General features: G+C 36.0%; 1 protein-coding gene across 7 annotated transcripts in view; it reads right to left on the bottom strand.

Annotated features, from left to right (window-relative positions):
• Nucleotides 1–21122, bottom strand: part of INTU (inturned planar cell polarity protein) — an 82872-nt gene that overhangs the window by 39052 nt on the left and 22698 nt on the right. For all 7 annotated transcript variants that reach the window (XM_032333376.1, XM_032333370.1, XM_032333372.1 and 4 more), the window contains exons 3-5: nucleotides 17094–17179; nucleotides 6230–6433; nucleotides 1457–1575 (exon numbers count right to left, since the gene is read on the bottom strand). In XM_032333376.1, the coding sequence (XP_032189267.1) occupies nucleotides 1457–1575; nucleotides 6230–6433; nucleotides 17094–17179 (409 nt within the window). The remainder of the gene's footprint in view (nucleotides 1–1456; nucleotides 1576–6229; nucleotides 6434–17093; nucleotides 17180–21122) is intronic.

The raw sequence follows: 21122 nt of genomic DNA, 5'->3' as shown, positions 1-21122 counted from the left end.
CAATATGATTTTACTCAACACTTCTTTTTAATGCAAAAAAATGTTTTTTAAAGATTTTATTTATTTATTTGACAGAGAGACAGAATGAGAGAGAGAGAGCATGAGTGGAGAAAGGTCGTGGGAGAAGCAGGTTCCCTGCCGAGCAGGGAACCGGATGCAGGACTCAATCCTGGGACTCCAGGGTCATGACCTGAGCAAAAGGCAGTCACCCAACCAATTGAGCCACCCAGGTGCCCCCTTTTTTTTTTTTTTTTTTTAAAGATTTTATTTATTTATTAGACAGAGAGAAATCACAAGTAGATGGAGAGGCAGGCAGAGAGAGAGAGAGAGGGAAGCAGGCTCCCTGCTGAGCAGAGAGCCCGATGCGGGACTCGATCCCAGGACCCTGAGATCATGACCTGAGCCGAAGGCAGCGGCTTAACCCACTGAGCCACCCAGGCGCCCACCAGGTGCCCCTTTTTAATGCAAACTTATACATGAAATGTAGCCTCAGTTACTGTCTTGAAAATGAACCCCATGGTTAAATATAACTTTCATTTAGAAAAAGAAATTCTCCTTCCTATTGTCTTGCCGACCTTATCTTTTAAAATCATACAAGTATCATTTTTACCAGAAGATGGGAAAAGCTAAAGCCTTAGAAAATCTAATTTTATATTTTATATATTATGGAGCTCTTAAAAAATTTGAGATAAATGCCTATTTTGTAAAGTCTAAAATTGTTGAATTAAGGAAGAAAAATGGTTAGTAATCCCATTTATTTATTTAATTTTATTTAAAAAATAAATAAATAAAACTCAAAAGTTTTCAGCATTCTCCCATAAATTAACTGTGGCATTTCAAAGTTAGGGCTTAATAAATGAAAGTGGAATGGGATATGTGGCTCTATAACTGACTATATGGTATATTTTGTTTTTCCAAGAAATTATTTCACATAATTCTTGCTTATCCATCATTGAGTGAACTTGCATAGATGATAACTGCATTCTGACTCTTCTTTTTAAAGTGTATGTGTTTTCTGTATTTTTCTGTCATACTTGTAGAACATGAAAAATTCAGTGATCAGTCATTCTTGCCAACCACAGAAGTATTGCCTAGCGAGTTAATAATCAAGACAAAAGCATGAAAAATCAGACTCAATGTAATGCCATGCTTAAGATACTACCTTCATGAATAAATTCTAAAATGTAAGTCCATTAGTCCACCTTTGTGATTTAAAGTGTGCCAAAACACCCAGATTTATAGCTGTATTGAGAACCTACACTTTTATATAGGTGACTACAAGAAATAATTTGGGTGAGAAACAAAATACCTACAGATATCATATCTGCTGTATAGCTATCTATATTACAGATACAAATATATTTGTATAATAGATACTTATATCACTATATTGTAAGAACCAAGGTACAGCGCTTGAAAAAACCAGAATTAAAGCTAAAGAAAAATCAATTCTTACCTAGTAACTTGTGTCCCAGTTACATTTTCCAACATGTCACAGAGTGTGAGAAATATTCCTCTCACACTTTTAAGTTTCTGAGATGCATCAGATATTGGACAATGATAAAGAATTTCTTGCTGTTAGATGAAAAGAAATAGAAATGATCAGCCTCCCATATTTTCCAACCATTATTTTGGTCATGGAAAGTTCAGAATTCACTATTAAGAAAAGAACAAAAAAATCAATCTTTTCAGCTTCAAAGGAAGCATTATTCAAACAAACACAAGGAGGGAAGTATGTCTGGAATTTTAACACATTACCTAGTATTTAAAACACTACATTTGAAAGTAAGTTACAGACTGTCAAAACTGGTCATAATATCAAAATATACACTGAGTAGGACACTGATTAGTTAGAATGATTATAATTAATTTCACTGTTTAATTACTTTCATTACTGACATTTAATAGATAACCTTTGTCATCTTTGGTGAAATCATCATTTTAACCCGAGACAATACTGCAATTAAATTTACAAAGAACACAAAATTATAGTAGTGCAGATAGCAATATTTCTGATGCTATACTATCTTATCTGTCTTAAATTTAAGAGGGTTTTCCCACCACAAGTTAATCTGAATTCAAACTTTAAAAGAAACCACATTTTAAATCATAGAAAAAACTAGATCTATATAATTCACAAAATGCTTAATATTTTTTTCTTTTCAAGAAGAGCATATTCCCAGGAAACAGTTTTACAAAATAAAATAAATTTCAAAATCAGGATGTGCTTTGGGCTAGAACTTTTACACAAAGGGATGAATCATTCTGTATCTCACTTTTTTTGTTGTGACTTAAAGCAACATGTTATTTTTCTCACAAGGCAAACTAAAAGCTGGCCAAATAAAAATTTCTAGATAGAAACCATAGAGACTTCAGAGTAGCTCCCAGTTACGCTATTTAATATTTAACATCCCTAAATATTCATACAGTAACTATTAAAGCCCAAACTCCTAAAATACGTCTTTCTTCAGTTCTCTAAAGAGTGCCCTATAATCTTGTTTTGGTCCCTCTTTACAATAATTACGTGACTTAGTATCCATGTCTTGGCAATTTTTACATTAGGATAAATATAAAAAATGATAAACTGGACACATCTTTTTAAATATTAATAAGCACATCAGTATATGCAAATTGCTATAGAACATGTTGGCCAAATACACGCTGCCTAACACTCAAATTTTCTTACAATATTTCTAGGATAAAAAGCTATAAAAATTTTTTCTTTAGAAATTAAGCCAAACGTCAGTTAAGATCTTCTGTTAATGCTTACTTAATAAATTTAAACCTCGACTAGTAAATACACATTGCATTTAGCCAAATACCAAACACCACTTTAAACAAATAACCTTACCGTCTTTGCTTGGATTTTTGATATTTCTAAGTCTTATAAGTTGAAGAAGACAAGGTTTTATTAAATATGTAACTCACATGAAAACAAAACACCCTATGACATTTTATTGTAAAGTAAGACCAAACAGGCCATTTGAGAAAGTCTCTTTTTTCCAAACCCTGTAGCAACCAGCCCAGAAAGCCTCAGTATTAAGGACCTGGCAAACTCTACAGTTCCTAACCAATTTAATTAGCTTTTATTTTTTATTTTTAGGCACTTGTTAGTAGCATGCATTTGCAGCAGCTTCCACTCTGTTCAGTAAGAATAAAAAGCCTCTTCTAATTACAATATTGATATAGGGCTCTCAATAGACAGAAACCTGTTCATTTGAGAAACATCTACACATTTTCCCATGGAAAGAAAGCCAAAGATGACAAAAGGCTTTGGTGGTATTCTACTCCAAGATGACCTAGAAAGTTTCAGGGTGCTACCATCCCAGAATTTTGTTGTACGTTTTATATAACAAACAGTTAATTTTCTCATTTGCTTTAAGGTATAAAATAAATATATGCAAGAAATCAGAATAATTAACCTTAGGTCTCTTATGTTTTCAGAACACAGAAAATTACAAAAAATACATAGAAGTAAAAAATCCCTTCTTCTCCATTTCAATTATTGACTAAATTTTGATATACAAAGATGCAACACAAAGAAATGCACCCCTTGGAGAAAATGGCTTTGGCAATCAGAATGGCCTGCAAGGATTTCAACAGCAAAGAAATGTAAATTAGGTTAACAACTTTTAGATGGCGCTTCTGCTTGAAGCACTATGGAACTATGGCTAGAACATAACTTGTTAAACTGCTGGATATGTAAGAAATGGAGAGGTTTTCTAAGGACGTCTTCTCCATACCCTTTCAATCGCCTTCCTCAGAACTGCAAAGCAAGAGGGCCTTAGCGGGCAGTGGTGAGTGGTGGGCAGAGGGACAGAGGGCTGATGCCTACAAGAGTGTCAATCAGTACAGAGTATTTTCCTAATGGCTAGGTAGGTAAGATGAACCTAGGACCACTGTGTTAAACCTGGACTCTTGAGAAAGTCTGAGTACCTTAGGTGAGTGGCAGAAGCAGAAGCAAATTCTCTCTGGAGGAAGGCATTCCTACTTTCTAACCACAGGACTTCCAGAGGTAAAATCAAGTAGTAAGCCTAGTCAGTGATCACCAAGGGCACAAGAAGGCAAACTACCACATGTCAGTTAGGAGTTAGAGAAGATGGAATGGGCAGATACAGAATAGAGAACACAGAATACATATGAAATACTTGGAGAAATGAAGTATAGAATCACAAAGACAAGCAAGCAGCAAGAGACTACCAGGAGTATCATGACAGATTTGAAAGGCAGACTAAAGATTTTTCAGGAAATCCTGAAAATAAAAATGATTGTTTAAATAAAAAACACAAGAGTGAGATTAAAAACAGTTTGGACATAGCAGAAGAAAGAAATTAAACAAAAAAATAAATAAAAGATTCCTTATAGAGGAATGACTGATAGTAGACTTAACAGCAATTACTGAAATCAGAAGACAAAGGAATACTATCTTCTATTTTTTTTAAGATTTTATTTATTTGACAGAGAGACACAGCGAGAGAGGGAACACAAGCAGGGGAAGTGGGAGAGGGAGAAACAGGTTTCCTGCCTAGCAGAGAGCCCGATGTGGGGCTTGATCCCGAACCCTGGAATCATGACCCAGCCCAAGGCAGCCGCCCAACAACTGAGCCACCCAGGCGCCCCAGGAATACTATCTTTAAACAGATTAGAGAAAATAACTTTCTACCATAATGACATAAGCAATACCATGGGTTGACTTCATCTTCTCCCTCGCCACACAGGAAAACTGTGTTTTCTTACCTCCTTGAATTGGGAGAGACCATATAACTAGTTGAGGCACTGGAACATGGGCAGAAGTGATGTTAGAACTTTTTTTTTTTTTAACCATTTGATATACTGTTTATTTTACTTGAATGTAAGTTATTTTTTTTTTTTTGGTAATTTTATTTTGTTTTTCAGTGTTCCAAGATTCATTGTTTATGCACCACACCAAGTGCTCCATGCAATATGTGCCCTCCTTAACTTTTAAGTTAGAACTCTGAACTGTCTCATGGGATATTAGATGCTTTCTCTCTTCTCTCATTGGTGAACGAGATGCAAATGACCCAATAGAGGACTCCTAAGCCTTTGGGAATCAATGGAACCATTAGATGAAGGGCTCCAACTACTAGGCTACATGACCGGGAACATTTATATTGAAATGAGACATGAACTTCTATTATGTTAAGCCACTAAGACATCAGGGCTATTACAGAATAGGCCTGGCCTATTCTGACTAATACGATGTAGAATTATAAAGCACCTTTCAAGAAGAGGTGAAAAAAACACCATCAGAGAAATAACAACAAAAACAATTTACCATCAAGAGACTTTCACTATAAAGAAATTCCTGAAATATATGTCTTAAGAAGAAGAAAAATGATCAAGTAAGGACAGTCTGAGATGTAAGAAAGAATAGTGAGTAAAGAAAATGATAAGAATATATGCAAATTTAAAAATTCATTTGTATGGAGCATAATGCAAAAAATGATTTTTATAATGTATTACATGTTTTATAATATATAAAATGTAATAATAATTAATAGTAGTAGAACTAGCATAATTATGTCCAATTTCTGGAATTAAAAACATGACAGCACAGGGCACCTGGGTGGCTCAGTTGGTTAAACATCTGACTCTTGATTTCGGTTCAGGTCATGATCTCAGGGTCGTGAGACCTGAGCCACACATTAGGCTCCACACTGTGCGTGAAGCCTGCTTAAGATTCTCTCTCTCTCTTTCCCTTTGCCCCTACCTCCTACTTGTGTGCATGCACGTGTGCTCTCTCTCTAAAATAAATAAATAAGTATTTTAAAAAAATGATAGCACTAAAATACTCAGGAAAATAGCATGTATGTGAAGAGAGGATAATCTGAATTAAGGTATACTAAGGGCCTTGAATTATTTTGAAAAAGAGTTAAAGCAGCGTTACAGAATCTGCTAAGACAAATATGATAAAATTTTATAGGCAATCACATAAAATATAGTATATAGCAAGCAATGACAGGTAAGAAAAATACTATAGAAAAAGTAGTTAAAATAGAAATCTTTAAAGAAGATAGAAAAAATTCAAATATTTCAATAATCTGTATAAATGGACTCATTAAGCTTATCAGTTAGAAGATTGCTATGTGTAAGAGATATGCCACAACCCTAAAGACACAGAATGACTGAAAAAAAGTGCTTGTCATTCACTTGAAAGACTATAAAAGGACCTTATTCTTTTCCTTTGCACGTTTGAGAAAGCACTCACCTCCTCTTTTGATGTTTCTGAGTCAAGCTGCAGTGTGAGATACATAACGATGTGAGGAGTGTTTAGGATATTTTGCTGGATACCTTCAACCTCCTCTCCCCACAGAAGTTTGACTAAATCGTTTGTGTTCGACTGTGCCTTTTTCTGTCTTGGTTGAGTTGTTTCCTTCTTCACAGCATATGCATTTTCAAAGGTCAGTTTTACCTTCAACGAAACAACAAGTAGATTTTTCAACAGGGAAAGGTCAGTTGCAGTTTTCACAAAGAAGGGTCTGTACATATATAGACACTTAGGTACACAGAGTATATCTAAAAATCATCCTAGAATATGAGCTCTTTGATGTCAAGGACTATGTATTCTTTTTTTTCTTTTTCTTTCTTCTTTTTTTTTTTTTCTTGGTTAAAATTTTATTTATTTATTTGACAGACAGAGAGAGAGACAGTGAGAGAAGGAACACAAGCCCCCAGAGGGAGGGAGGCTTAATGACTGAGCCACCCAGGCACCCTAAGGACTATGTAATCTGCTTACATTTGTATCTCCAGCTCCTAGCCTAGTTTTTGGTACATATTATTACATGTATTTATTGAGTAAGAATTTATAATTCTCTGTACAAAAATTTATTTATTTAAATTTAATCACTGTATTCTAAGATACCAATAACAAAGAAATACAACAGAAAAACAAAAATTCATACAATCTCATAATTCAAAAAGAGGAGCAAAGTATTATGAATGCTAATAGCTCATCTGGGGAAAGAAAAAAGAAGAAATATAGGATTAAAAGGAACTGCATATAACCAGGTTAGCTGTCCTTTCAAGTGGGGCGATATTCAAATATTTTTCTCTCACTTTCTGGTCCTTTAAAATAAAGACCAAGGAGAGGAAAAAACTATCAACATGCTAGATCTGGGACCATGAGCCTGAGACGATTATAAGTTTTATCAAGAGAGTTTTATTTTCATGGCCTGATGTCAGACAAGATTGGTAAGAATACAGAATGTGACCATTCTCCAATTGTTGAAAGCTAGCTTCCCCTTCTCAATTACTTTTACTTGAAAAGGAGATAGGTGTCTAGATGCCAGCTGGCCAAAGATAACTTGTTCATTTTAAAGAAGCACCAGTGTGTACCTTAACTAAAAGAAGTTTTCACTAGATATAGCTAATTTGGTGTAGTAAAAACATCATCATAAGCTATATAACCACAAAGTATTCCTAATGTTTAAAATCTTATCAGAATACAGAGGAGTAAAATAGGATATGCTAACTATAATAATCCGTAGAGTTCCAAATTTAAACACAGTGACTCTTTTAAAATTAGATTAAATTTTATTTTTAAAGATTTTATTTATTTGACAGAGATCACAAGTATGCAGAGAGGCAGGCAGAGAGAGGGGGGGTGGGAAGCAGGCTCCCCACTGAGCAGAGAGCCCGATGCAGGGCTCGATCCCAGGACCCTGGGATCATGACCTGAACTGAAGGCAGAGGCTTTAACCCACTGAGCCACCCAGGTGCCCCTTAAAATTAGATTAAATTTTAAGTCAAAAAATAAATTCACGTTTGATTAAGAATAAAAAGTCTGTTCAATATGTGTTTGTTAAATCATCACACTGGACACTTTAAAAAATCATGAACAGGGCACCTGGGTGGCTTAGTGGGTTAAGCCTCTGCCTTCAGCTTGGGTCATGATCTCAGTGTCCTGGGATTGAGCCCCACATTGGGCTCTCTGCTTGGCGGGGAGCTTGCTTCCCCCCCTCTCTCTGCCTGCCTCTCTGTCCACTTGTGATCTCTGTCAAATAAATAAATAAAATCTTTAAAAAAAAAATCATGAACAACCAAAATATATACAATTTTTATTTGTTAATCATACCTCAATAGGCTGGGGGTGGGAAATATCTAGCCAATATTTAAAAGCAGATAAAATTGTACACATTAAGTTGCATTTGGGAGGAAAGTATTTAGAAGTTATTATCAAGATAGGGGCACGTGGGTGGTTCAGTCTGTTAAGCATCAAACTCCTGATTCTGGCTCAGGTCACGATCTCAGCGTCCTGGGACTGAGCCCCATGTTGGGCTCCATGCTCAGTGAGGAGTCTGCTTGTCTCCCTCTGCCCCTCCCCCATTAACTCACTCTCTCTCAAATAAATAAATCTTAAAAAACGTTATTATCAAGATAGTAATAAATAATCCCTCATTCTTAATGTTATTATTTTTTTTAAAGATTTAATTTATTTGACAGAGAAAGAGAGCACACAATTAGGGGGAGTGGCAGGCTCCCTGGCTGAGCAGGGAGACCGATGTAGGACTCGATCCCAGGACCCTGGAGCCATGACCTGAGCCAAAGGCAGACGATTAACTGACTGAACTACCCAGGTACTCAAGAGGTACAATTTTTAAGGCCAATTTTAAATGTGATAAATATTAACATATATAGTCACTTTTTAAAAAAAAAAAGAGCTTTATGGACTTATATTTTATCATCAATACAGAGGAGTAAAATAGGATATGCTAACTATAATAATCCGTACAGTTCCAAATTTAAACACAGTGACTCTTTTAAAATTAGATTAAATTTTATTTTTAAAGATATTATTTATTTGACAGACAGAGATCACAAGTATGCAGAGAGGCAGGCAGAGAGAGGGGGGTGGGAAGCCCCTCTCTTATTTATTTTTATTATTATTTATTTATTTATTTTAAAGATTTTATTTATTATTTGACAGACAGAGATCACAAGTAGGCAGAGAGGCAGGCAGAGAGAGAGAGGAGGAAGCAGGCTCTCCGCGGAGCAGACAGCCCGATGCGGGGCTCGATCCCAGGACCCTGGGATCATGACCTGAGCCGAAGGCAGAGGCTTTAACCCACTGAGCCACCCAGGTGCCCCAGCCCCTCTCTTATTTAAAAAATAAGCATATTATTTTTAAAAAATTCATTCATAATCCCACTAGACCATCCAACTGTTATAATATAAAATAAGTCTGCCCTCATGAATAAAACCTTCCAAAAGACAAATATCTAAATATCCTTTTTTGTCAACAAGGAGGGACTATTTACGGTTGTGTTCAATTTTGCTTATCTGTAGCTATCTGTGGCATCTCAAGGGCATTAAATTATCTTTGTCTACCTAAAGTGAATTAAGTTAAACATCTTTTCTAAAATAAGTCTCAGATTTATTTTATTAACAAATAGAAAAGAGACATGAGGTTTAAACTCATTAATATGTATATATTCAGAGAAAGATAAACTAGGTCAAGATCAGTAGTAATCTATATAGAAAGTAGGAGGGGAGAAATTCTTCATAAAATTTTCCTGAGGCCTAATGATCATGTTTCTGTACAAAACATGTAATATTCCAAATGGAAAAGCCAACCTTTACTAAATTTTTTATATTTGCTATAAACCTATTGAAAAATGGGTCCTTAATATTACAACACTGTATCAAAAAAGGCTGGATAGAAAATTAGTGTATTTAGGGGGAAATAATAAGCAAACTCAACAAAAATATAAAAAATTAGATATCCTATATGGAAAAATCAAGCAAGTTCTGATGAAACTTAATATAAGATTAAGGTGAGAGACTGCTGAAGAGACACTGTTTTAGAAACGGTCTTAGAAGAATGTGAAAAAGAATTTCTTGGTGTGAGGTGTTGACCCAAACAAGCAACAGGTAAGCATTAGATGGCCTAAAAGACTATGTTCTGAGAGTGGCATCTGTTCTACAGGGCAACGTTCAAAATATGTATATATAAATAGAAATACAAATATAAGCAAAAAAAAAACTATATAAAATCTTTGAAGAATGACCTTATGAAGTGAACGGCTTGGTGGTTGAGATCAGATAAATAAAAGATAAATAAAAAATAAATAAAAGATAAAATTCTTTTATCCAAGAATGAGAATTTAAGAGTTTCCAGAAGAAAATATATGGGTGGTGTTCCTTGGTGATGGTGTTGAAAATGTGAGAGATCTGAGAATTTGGGGAAATCCTGAACCCAGAGCTTATGACAGGTGAGATGGGAGCTCTGAGATTGTCCCCAGGCTTGGGCTTTGGTGAGGAGCAATATATATGAATGGAGGGAGAAATATGACCACAGGGAGCATGAGATGAGTAGCATCCTAGGGAAGCAGATGTCACAGAGATAGGCTGGCTGGGTTTGTTGGAGTGTCTGTGAGAGTAGCGCATACCAGTGGTGAACAAGGAGAAAGGTGGTCTTCAGAGAAAGAAATGTGCCTCAGAACAGGGAGAGCATCTTTTCCGTTTGAGACTTTTGTGGGTAGAGAGGTTAAGAGACTGGCTGTGACTCACCAAAAATGACAAAAGGAAATGAGGTGGTAAACTCAAAATAAAAGCTCACTAATTTTACTTTAGGCAGCAAAAACAACCTAAAATTTAAGACTAGTTTGTTATGCTTAGTGAAAAACGACATACTTGAAAACTAACTAATGTTATACTTGGCAGACAACTGCACTTCTTTTCTGTGGTGTAAGGGCATTTTCCCCTCACCATGTCAAAAACTCAAATATACACACCACAGAACCATCCATTAAAATTCTTTTAAGGACTATTTTAGCCACCATTCTTCTGATTTAAGTAAAGTTAGCTCCATTACGCAAAGATAATTATACTTTAGCAAGGCATTTTGAAAAACTTACATGTTAAGTAGCTTTAAATTTCAGGATATCTGGTTGCCTTGATAAAATAATGGATGAGACAAATAACTAAATTAAGAGTTATGTGCTTTTTTAAAAAAGGGGTCAATATACATAAATACTGAAGATATATTTTATAGAAAACTTTTGTTAAGAAACATCTAGGAGGGAGCACCTGGTTAGTTCAGTTGGTTGAGGGTCTGACTCTTGTTTTTGGTTCAAGGTTCAAGGATCATAGGATGGAGTCCCACATAGGGCTCCGTGCTTAGTGCATGGAGTCTCTCTCTCCCTCTGCTCCTCCCCCAGCTTGTCATCTCTAAATGAATAAATAAAATCTGAGGGGGAAAAACCCATCTAATATAAAATAGTTTACATGAAACCTCTTATAAAAGGGTTTTCTGTTCCTCCATGAACATTAACCTGTGACATGTTTCATCATTCCTCATTGCCTGTCTCTCTCAAAATGTGTGTGTGTGTGTGTGTGTGTGTGTGTGTGTGGTGTGCAATTTGCTCATCCTTTCTTCTTTTCCTTCCAGTTCAGGAGATGATGTACCTTTCCTTGGGTCAGAACACATGCTCTCCATAATTCATCATTGCCAAAATCTTGTTTAATTACCCTTTCTCTACTTCTCTCTTCAACCCCTCCATTTAACAAGCAATGTCTCTTCAGCCTCTGTCAAACAAACAAGCAAATTCTTTCTTTCTTTTAGCTACCAAGCCATCCTCTTCACAGACGGGAACCAGGGAGGTTGTCAGAATCTGAAGCAGCTCCAAGAGCTGACCAGTCTCTCACCCTCTGCTCACAGCCCTCCTGGGATCTCTCTCACAACATCTGCACTGCTATCTGCCCATCTGATCCTTTCTCCTTTTTCTGGCAGATGCTTTGAATATTCCTCAGTCACAATTCTGAAGAACAGGAGTGTATCTGACTTAGCAAATTCTCTCTCCTTGATCCTCTTCTGTTTAAGGCAATCTCACTCAAGATGAAACCTGGAAGGCATGTTAGACTTCTCTTTATCCCACAGGAAGCACTATCAACGCTTCACATTATCTTGAATCTAATCTATTCCTTCCTCCATATCCATAGGCTTTTATCAGCTCTCTTCTGGACTGCTGTGAAGCCAATCACCTGGTTTTCCAACCTCCAGGCCTATTCAGAATGAAATATTCCTAAAATGCAAATCTGATCAGTCAGTCCTCCACTTTAAAATATCCACACAGATGATACTTCTGGGTTCTGAGAATAGAGAAGATTTACATTAAAAAAAAAAATTTCCCAGTCTATTTCCTAATTTTTCCATGGTTTATATATCACTTTTGTTTAACAAGGAGATAATAAAAGTTAAAACATTCCACCCAACCATCATCTCCTTTAAAAAGACTTTCCCCCCTCTTTTGGGCCTAAGAAATACTTGAGAGGTAAGAGTCCAGGACTAATGTTTTACAGGCTGATCTGTGAAAGGAGTTGGTGGCTTCCTCCAAAGCTCCAGGAAAATGAGGTATGGCCCAATGCTTAATGCAATCTACCCTGGTCAACAGTAGAATTTGGACCCAAGCTCCCTGATGAAGCCAGGAATGAGTGATATATACTTAATATATATAATTATGTACTTGTTGAATAAATATGAGTGCATAAGAGCTGCAGTAGTAAAGGTCACAGTCAGCAATCACAAGGGTACTTGTACCTTTGTTCTTGTCATTTTAAATATTGAAAACCTCTCTTTTTCAAACTCACAACTTCCTATTTAAAAAATTTCAAACATATGGAAAAGTTGCAATAACATAATAATTACCCATGCATTATTCCTCACCCAGTTCCACCAATTTTTAACATTTTGTCACATTTGCTTTCTCCTTGTCTTCTCTGTCTTACTCCCCTTTCCTTCCATCCTCACCCCTATTTTATATACTCAAAAAAAATTTGGGGGCGCCTGGGTGGCTCAGTAGGTTAAAGCCTCTGCCGTCGGCTCCGGTCATGATCCCAGGTCCTGGGATCGAGCCCCACATCGGGCTCTCTGCTCAGCAGGGAGCCTGCTTTCTCCTCTCTCTGCCTGCCTCTCCACCTACTTGCGATCTCTGTCTGTCAAATAAATAAAATCTTAAAAAAAAAAATTTGGCTGCATCACTTCAGAATTATCTGGTGACATTTTAATGCTTTACTGCTAAATACCTGAGCACATATCTCTTAAGGATAGGGCCTTTCTCCTACACAACCAAATATAATTATCATACTTAGGAATTTGAATATTAAATATAATACTGTTCTCAAGTCTTTGCCCAAATTTCCCCAATTGTCCCAATATAGCTGCTACCCACTGCAATCCAGGATCAATTTAGGATTAGCCACTGCACTTAGTTCTATGTCATTTCATTCTGCTTTAGCCTAAAACAATTCTCCAGCCTTCTTTTTCTTTCAAGACAGAAAACATTTTTAGATAAATCTAAGATAACTATTTTTGCAGAATTTTATAACTTGGCTTTAAAAGAAATTATTTAGTCTTTTTGTACCTCACCTAGCATATAGGCTTCACCTCCGGATTTCATTCTGGTATTCTGAATCTATTTATAACAGAACTTACTTAAAAATCAAGCACAGAACTGCAGAGTTGGAATTGGGTTCAGATATATTTGCTCAAATCTCCTCTGATTATAGATGAGAAAACTGAAACCCAGAACAGTCTGGCAACTTGCTCCGAGCAAGGTTTAAAATGGAGCTCTGACCTCATTCTACCACATTACCACATTGTAGATAGCTCCCAGGCCATCTTCTGTCAGATGACAAGAGCATTTAGACCATATTTATACATCAAGCAGAAGTTTAAAATATTGCTGTTAGAGGAGTGCCTGGGTGGCTCAGTCGTTAAGCATCTGCCTTCAGTTCAGGTCATGATCTCAGGATCCTGGGAGCCCCGCATCAGGCTCCCTGCTCAGCGGGAAGCCTGCTCCTCCCTCTCCCACTCCCCCTGCTTATGTTCACTCTCCCACTGTGTCTCTCTCTGCCAAATAAATAAATCAAATCTTTAAAAAAATAAAATAAAATATTGCTGTTAGACAGTTCCAAATTTAAATGTTAAAAAGTCTCCTTTGGTATTCTTTATAAATGAATATTCCTCTTCTCTTACTGCTTGAGTAATTGTTTCAGCTGCCATAGATACAAATCAGGTAAAACAACTTTTTCAGCGACAATTCCACCTCAGTTTGTTCTAGCCCAGCAGGAATGAAGACCCACCCAGGTTGTGTGAGAGATGGAAGGATCATGCTCTGCAGTCAGTTTCAGTTCCTTGAGTTATTAACTCTGCAACCTTGGGGAAACCGTTACATCTCTCTGATTCTTTTTCTTCACATACAAAATAGAAACACAATTATTGGTATCCTACAGGCTATTATGAGGAATAAATGAAATCGCTAAAAAAAATGATATTAGCAAAGCACCAACAAACTGCCTGGTATGTACAAACACTAGTTCTCTTCCCAATTCTACTCCTGTCCTCCCTGAGCCTCCTATGAACTCCTAGTTTATACGGCTGGTAGAGAGAAGCTTATACTTCACACCCCTTTCAACACTAATGATATAAGAAAGATGTGGTTTACTAATTAAACATTACTTCTAGTTAAAGTAATTTTAACTATGTTTTTTTTTTTTTTAAAGATTTTATTTATTTGTTAGAGAGAGAGCGCAAGCACAGGCAGACAGAGTGGCAGGCTAGAGGCAGAGGGAGAAGCAGGCTCCCTGCCGAGCAAGGAGCCCGATGTGGGACTCGATCCCAGGATGCTGGGATCATGACCTGAGTCAAAGGCAGCCGCTCAACCAACTGAGCCACCCAGGCGTCCCAATTTTAACTATGTTTTAAATCATTATTAAAGATACATCATGCTAAAAGCTGGTGCTTGGTTTTGAGCATGACACAGCTATAATACCAATTCTGCTAGCAAAACAAAAAATGCATACATGTTTATACTCAAGGGGTTAAACTAGAATAAAATATTCCAAAATATTAAACATGAACATCTTCAGGTAATGGGATTTTAAAAGATTTTGTCCCTTACTTCTTCGTATCTTCCTCTTTACAATGAACATGTACTACCTTTATAATAAGAAGAAAGTTTATTTTCTTAAGTAGAAAAGATTTTAAAAGATTTAAAACCTTAAAAAGATTTTAATAATATACATCTTATGACAGGGTAATATCCTCAAATTAAATGCTGTCAAAATCACTCTGAACTTAGATTAGGAAGGCAAGAATGTGCTAGAATATAACATACTCTCTCAATATGATAAATTCAAACAACTCAAAACAGTTTTTCTTCCACTTTCAAAACAAACTGCTATTTCTTCATTTAGGCACAAGATGTACATATTGGCATGTAAAAGCCATGTGCATGCGTGTGTGTGTATGTGTGTGTGGGGGGTATGTGTATTTAAATACAGAACCACACTTAATGCAGCAAGATGCTCACATCATAAAAGGCAAACTGGGCCAACAGCAGATACACAACTCCTACTTCATATTTAATAAGGGCATGTAAATGGTGGGTGGAACCAGAAAAAAATATTTAAATCATTATTTCTTCCTCTCTCTCTTTTTTTTTAACTTCTGAGTGTGAATAGCTGAATCTGCAAATGTTAATTAAACATAAGTACAATGTGACTCCACTGTAAACATAATTTTTTTTGGAAGATAGAAGAGCCGCGGTTGAACTCTGGCAACACTGGCAGATACCCGCCACTGACAGAGGCAAGAAAGGAGGAGCCCAGACCTGGGAGCTGACATGCAGCCAGTTTACTCTGGAGAAGCTGATTCAGTTGTTAAAATACTGCAATTCTTCATTACTAATGGGTAAGTAATTGCTGTCTGAGCCCCCTGAGGTGCCTAGTACCCTGGCTCACCCTAGGCCCTCTCCACACCTGACGACCAAAGGGGACAACAGTATACCCTATTTCAGCATTACGTCTGGTGTCTGCCTGATTGTTAGTATTTCAAACACCACCTTGTCTCCATCGCCATCTCTAACCATTCCTAGGCGCTGCTGGTCACTGGCTGCCAAAGTTCTTCGAGCACTTTCATTTTGCATTTCCAAAGATAGCTAATTTTACAGAGCATCCATGTGTGTCTTTGTGTGTTAAGAGAAAGAAGTGAACATAAGGGAGATGTTCTTTCTTAGACAATAAAGAATTTCATCATGGGCCCCATTATTTCAGTATCTCAAATCAGATGCAGGAAGATTCTGTTTTATCATGGATTCTATTCTTCACCCTGATCAATCCAGAAAGTGGTTCATCCTCTCATAGTCTGATGGAGTATCTACCTGTTCAAAGCATTTCATCCTCCCTATCCCTCAAAAGAGAAAAAGTGAATTTCTCATACTAACAAGAGCAGAACATTCCTAAATAGTAAGTACAGCACTTTCAAAACACATCTCTCTAATGACCTAAAAATGTCATCTACAATACAAAATGTCAATGCTTAGACTATCAAAATAACTATTATGAAAGAGATTTATTTTTACTTACAAGGAATGAGAAATAATACACTAAGTAGCTAAATGAAAGCTCAGGAATAAGGCTAAACAAGATACCACACACACACACAAATCAAGAAAACAGTACAATTAGTTTTTAAGATAAACAAAACCACATTTAAAAAACTTTATAGGAGGGATGCCTGGGTGGCTCAGTACATTTAGCATCTGCCTTTGGCTCAGGTCATGATCCCTGGGTTCTGGGACCAAGTCCCACATCAGGCTCCTTCCTCAGCAGAGAGACAGCTTCTCCCTCTGCCTGTTTCTTCCTCTGCTTATGCGCTCTCTCTAACAAATAAATAAACAAAATCTTTAAAAAAAATTTTTAAAGGAACAGTGATTTTAATAAACCAGAGGAAAAAAAATTCCATGACTGTTTAAAATGACTTGTCTAGGAACTGGATTTTCATCAACATATATAGAAGTTATGATGATAGGTTGGTCATTATATAGTTTTTAAATTACGTCATTATTCCTGCTTTACATAGGAGGGTTTTATTTGTAGCTATTTCTCTCTTTTTAGAATAATATCCAAAAGCTAAAAATGTTAACAGAAGCTAAAATGTTTTAAATCATCAAATATGTAAGTATAATTCACTTTATACAAGATAATTTTCAGAGTCTTAAAAAAGAAAACAGTAGAAGGTATCTTTATTTTCTGTAACTAATCATAAAATACAAAAGAAAGACTGTTTATACCTGCATAGGTCCAGGAATACAAGACAGAACTCTCTCTATGTTCTCAGAAGTCACATCAACATCATTCACAGCAACAAGGACATCACCTGAAAACAGAATAACAAAGGTTGTTGTATGAATATTCAAAACCCAAAAAGATCTAGAGTTAGACAATTAAAAAGCATCTATTCCAACCTCTTCAAAGTACTGTGGAACTCATTATATATTATTATACAGCTCATAGCAGCAGAGCTAAGCTCCCACTCCACTCTTTTCTTATACTATAATATAGCCCAATGTTGCACCATAACTAAATACCACCTATGGACATTTAAAGAGATGAATATTCTCATTTTGGATACAATTGAGAGAACTCAAAGGGCAAATACAAAATTTGCAGCATAAACCAAGTACTGCACTTAGCAAAATTGAATCTAATCACTTAAACCCACAGTAAAAAAAATTTGGCTGAAATTTTAATTAAATCCATGTGGTACATCATAATTCAATATGCTGTGGCTTTCACTGCTATTACTGATCTGTGTCTACATACAGCTCTTTGTTTCAAAGGCCCCAACTATAACAAAACCACAGCATGTTTTGGTAAAAGTTCCTTTTCCATGGCTTTTTCTTTAAGTGGGTATGGTTATCAAATTTGGTGGCTTTCATAAAATAAAGATCAGTGTTAAAATGGAAATTTACTTTTATAACATAGAGATAATATCAAAATTCCAGTGAGTTTTATTAATAGAAATATATACATACCAAGGTTATTTTTTATCATTCCTAAACATATCATTAGGAAATGGACCAAATAATTAATATTAATCAGATACTTACTGAGCACCTACTGTGTGCCATGTACTGTTCTAGGCACTATAGGTAAACGATGGAACAAAACAGACAAAAACCTCTATTGTCATGGAGCTTCAAACTCTGGGGAAGACAGATTATAAACGTGTATATAGATAACAATGTTGGTAGATGATTTTCTTTTTTTAAAGATTTTATTTATTTATTTGACAGAGAGAGAAATCACAAGTAGGCAGAGAGGCAGGCAGAGAGAGAGGAGGAAACAGGCTCCCTGCCGAGCAGAGTCCGATGCGGGGCTCGATCCCAGGACCCTGGAATCATGACCTGAGCCAAGGACAGAGGCTTAACCCACTGAGCCACCCAGGCGCCCCTTGGTAGATGATTCTCCCTCAGTGTTTCATATTTTGTACATCTTGCAAGGTAAGGCACTGAAAGTCCTTGTTCTGGATTATTTTTTCAAGGATGTTTGGGCAGTGAACAGCCTTGGACAACAGAGGTAGTGTTGTAGGGAAGCACCATCTGAAAACATGTCTAACAAAGCTCTAAAAGTAGGAGGCATACATGTATTGTCATAACAGATATGAAAATTAATTTTAGAGTGAATGTGGTATAAATAATATTTTAATGTTTAGTGGAACATTTTCTCTTTCTATAGCAGAAGTGTTCTACCCACTTCTCACTCTCCCACATATTTGTTTCTCTCCAGTTTTTGTCAGCAACTCTGTGACTCAGAAATGGCAGGCTTCCTGGACATCCTATCACTGCAGTGGGCAAAGTTCTTTCTCAGCAAGCACACAGGAGTCCTTAGGACACCCTGTCAAAGGCTGAAAGGAAATGAACTGCATGAAATTGTTTGAACTGTTAGATAAGAAATGTGAATTACTGATGGAAAGTTTTATCAAGATACATTCAAAAGTCAAAGAAATAGAAAGTGGTGAAATCAGTTTAGCACTGCACTTAAATCAATTCTTCAATGTAAAATTAATCACTTGAGAAAATCCATCAATGCATTCCTCAGCATCTACTTAATATCAAGTGTGTACTGAAGGGCACCAAGGGCTATGAAAATATATATGTCAACATTTGTTTACTACTGTATTTATACTATATACAAAATGAATACAGTTTAAGAAATTATTTTTAAAACTATTACACATAAACATAGAAAAAAGAAAAAATAATTATGTAAAATATTGCCTTTGGGTGTACGGGCTTTTTCTTTTTTTGTTTCATTTTCTCAACTGTCTATATTAAACAAATATTACTATTATAAAAACGAATTAAATCCCTATATTTAAAAAAATATTCTATTTATTTATTTGACAAAGAGAGACAGCAAGAGAGAGAGAGCACAAGCAGGGGGAGCAGCAATGCGAGAGGGAGAAGCAGGCTCTCAACAAACAGGGAGCCCGATGTGGGGCCCTTGATTCCAGGATCCTGGGATCATGACCTGAGTCCAAGATAAACACTTAAATGACTGAGCACTGAGGAACCCGAAAACTCATTATTTTACTAAAAAATAAAAACCCATGGTGGTAGGCAGATTAATGGTCCCCATAAAGTTGTCCACACCCTAGTTACTGAAATCTATGAAAGTTACCTTACATGGCAAAAGGGCAAAAGGGACTTGGCAGATATAATGAAGTTAAGGATGTTCAGATTGGGAGATTATCTAAGTGGCCCAATGTAATCATAGGGTATTTATAAGGCAGGAGGCAGGAGGGTCAGAGTCAGAGAGAGACTTGAAAATGGTACGCTGCTGGCTCTGAAAATGCAGGAAGGGACCGTGAAACAAGGCATTCAAGTGGCCTCTGAAAAGCTGGCCAAGGAAAGGGATTTCTACCTTAGAGAATCTATAAGGAATCCACCCCTGTGGATACTTTGACTTTAGTGCAAAAGGACACATTTTAGACTTCTAACTTCCAGAACTGCAAGATGATAAATTTGTGTTGTTTTAAACCACTAAGTTTATGGTAATTTGTCACAGCAGCAATAGAAAATGAATACACCTGTCTTAACAATATAAAGCAGTCTTGGCTAACTAAGCACCAAATGAGAATCAGGGACCATGAATGAAGAAGAACAGATCAGAATATATAAAGAGTACAAAGAGGTCATTGGAGAAAAAAAAAAATCAGTCTTGTTAGAAGGAGGAATTTATGCACAGAAGGACTGGGAAATATGTTATATGCCAATGGGGTGGGATCTGACTGTGAGTTTCAATTGGTCTTTTAAATTAAACTGAATTTGACTTTGGGGGAAGAAAATCTGGCTTCTGAAACATAGTTACCGTACTGCCGTTTTATACATTCAAGTTAACGCATTTACTGTCAAGACATTTACCGAAAAATTCTTAAATTCTGAGAGAATTACCTTCATTATGTATTTTTTGAGCTCCAATATCAATCTCTCATTTATAATATGCAGGCATAAGCAGAAAATTAAGGTTTCTCTTAACCTATCATTCTAGAAATCCTTGAATAATGGTGTCTCATATATTGTAATAATCACTCAAAATATTTGATTAAGAAAAGATCATATTCCCTAATGTTGCCTGATAAGAAACTGGTGCAAGGTTTTTATTTCTCATTAAAATAGAAGTAATACTACAGAAATGCTGAAAAAATTACTGATGACCCCAGCACTCATAGCCATAATTATTTTCACAAATTATTTTTAGTCTTTACTTATATTGACACTAACAAGGTATAAAGGAATTTCATCCTTTTAAACCTCTCAAGTGTTAAGAATTTTTATGTTGGTACACAGTGCTTAGATTACTATTTTAATAGTAAAATAATGCATACATTTATTAAATTATAATTAAAATAATCATCCTCCAGTTTGACATTTTCATGCTTTTTATTTTGTATTCTTAAAAAATGCTTAAATAAATGTCTTCGTGCACATAGTTTTCCTTCTTTTACATCTGGGATGAACAAACTTTCTGTAAAGGACCAGATAAGTAAATATTTCAGGCTCTGCATGCCATATGGTTTTTGTTGCAGCAACTAACTACTCTACTCCACAACTGTAGCTTGAAAGCGGCAATAGACAAAACACATGAATATGGCTGTGTTCTATACAATTTTATTTATGAACACTAACATATGAATTTCACATAATTTTCATATATAATAAAATATTATTCTTTTGATTTTATTTTTTAATCACTGAAAAGGTAAAAACCATTCTCGGTTTTCAGACTACAAAAATGAGTGATAGGCCTGATATGAC

The sequence above is a fragment of the Mustela erminea genome, chromosome 2 (assembly GCF_009829155.1).
Source record: "Mustela erminea isolate mMusErm1 chromosome 2, mMusErm1.Pri, whole genome shotgun sequence".
Classification (NCBI taxonomy): domain Eukaryota; kingdom Metazoa; phylum Chordata; class Mammalia; order Carnivora; family Mustelidae; genus Mustela; species Mustela erminea.
The sequence above is the reverse complement of the archived record's forward strand: the minus strand, read 5'-3'. Positions and strand labels throughout refer to the sequence as shown.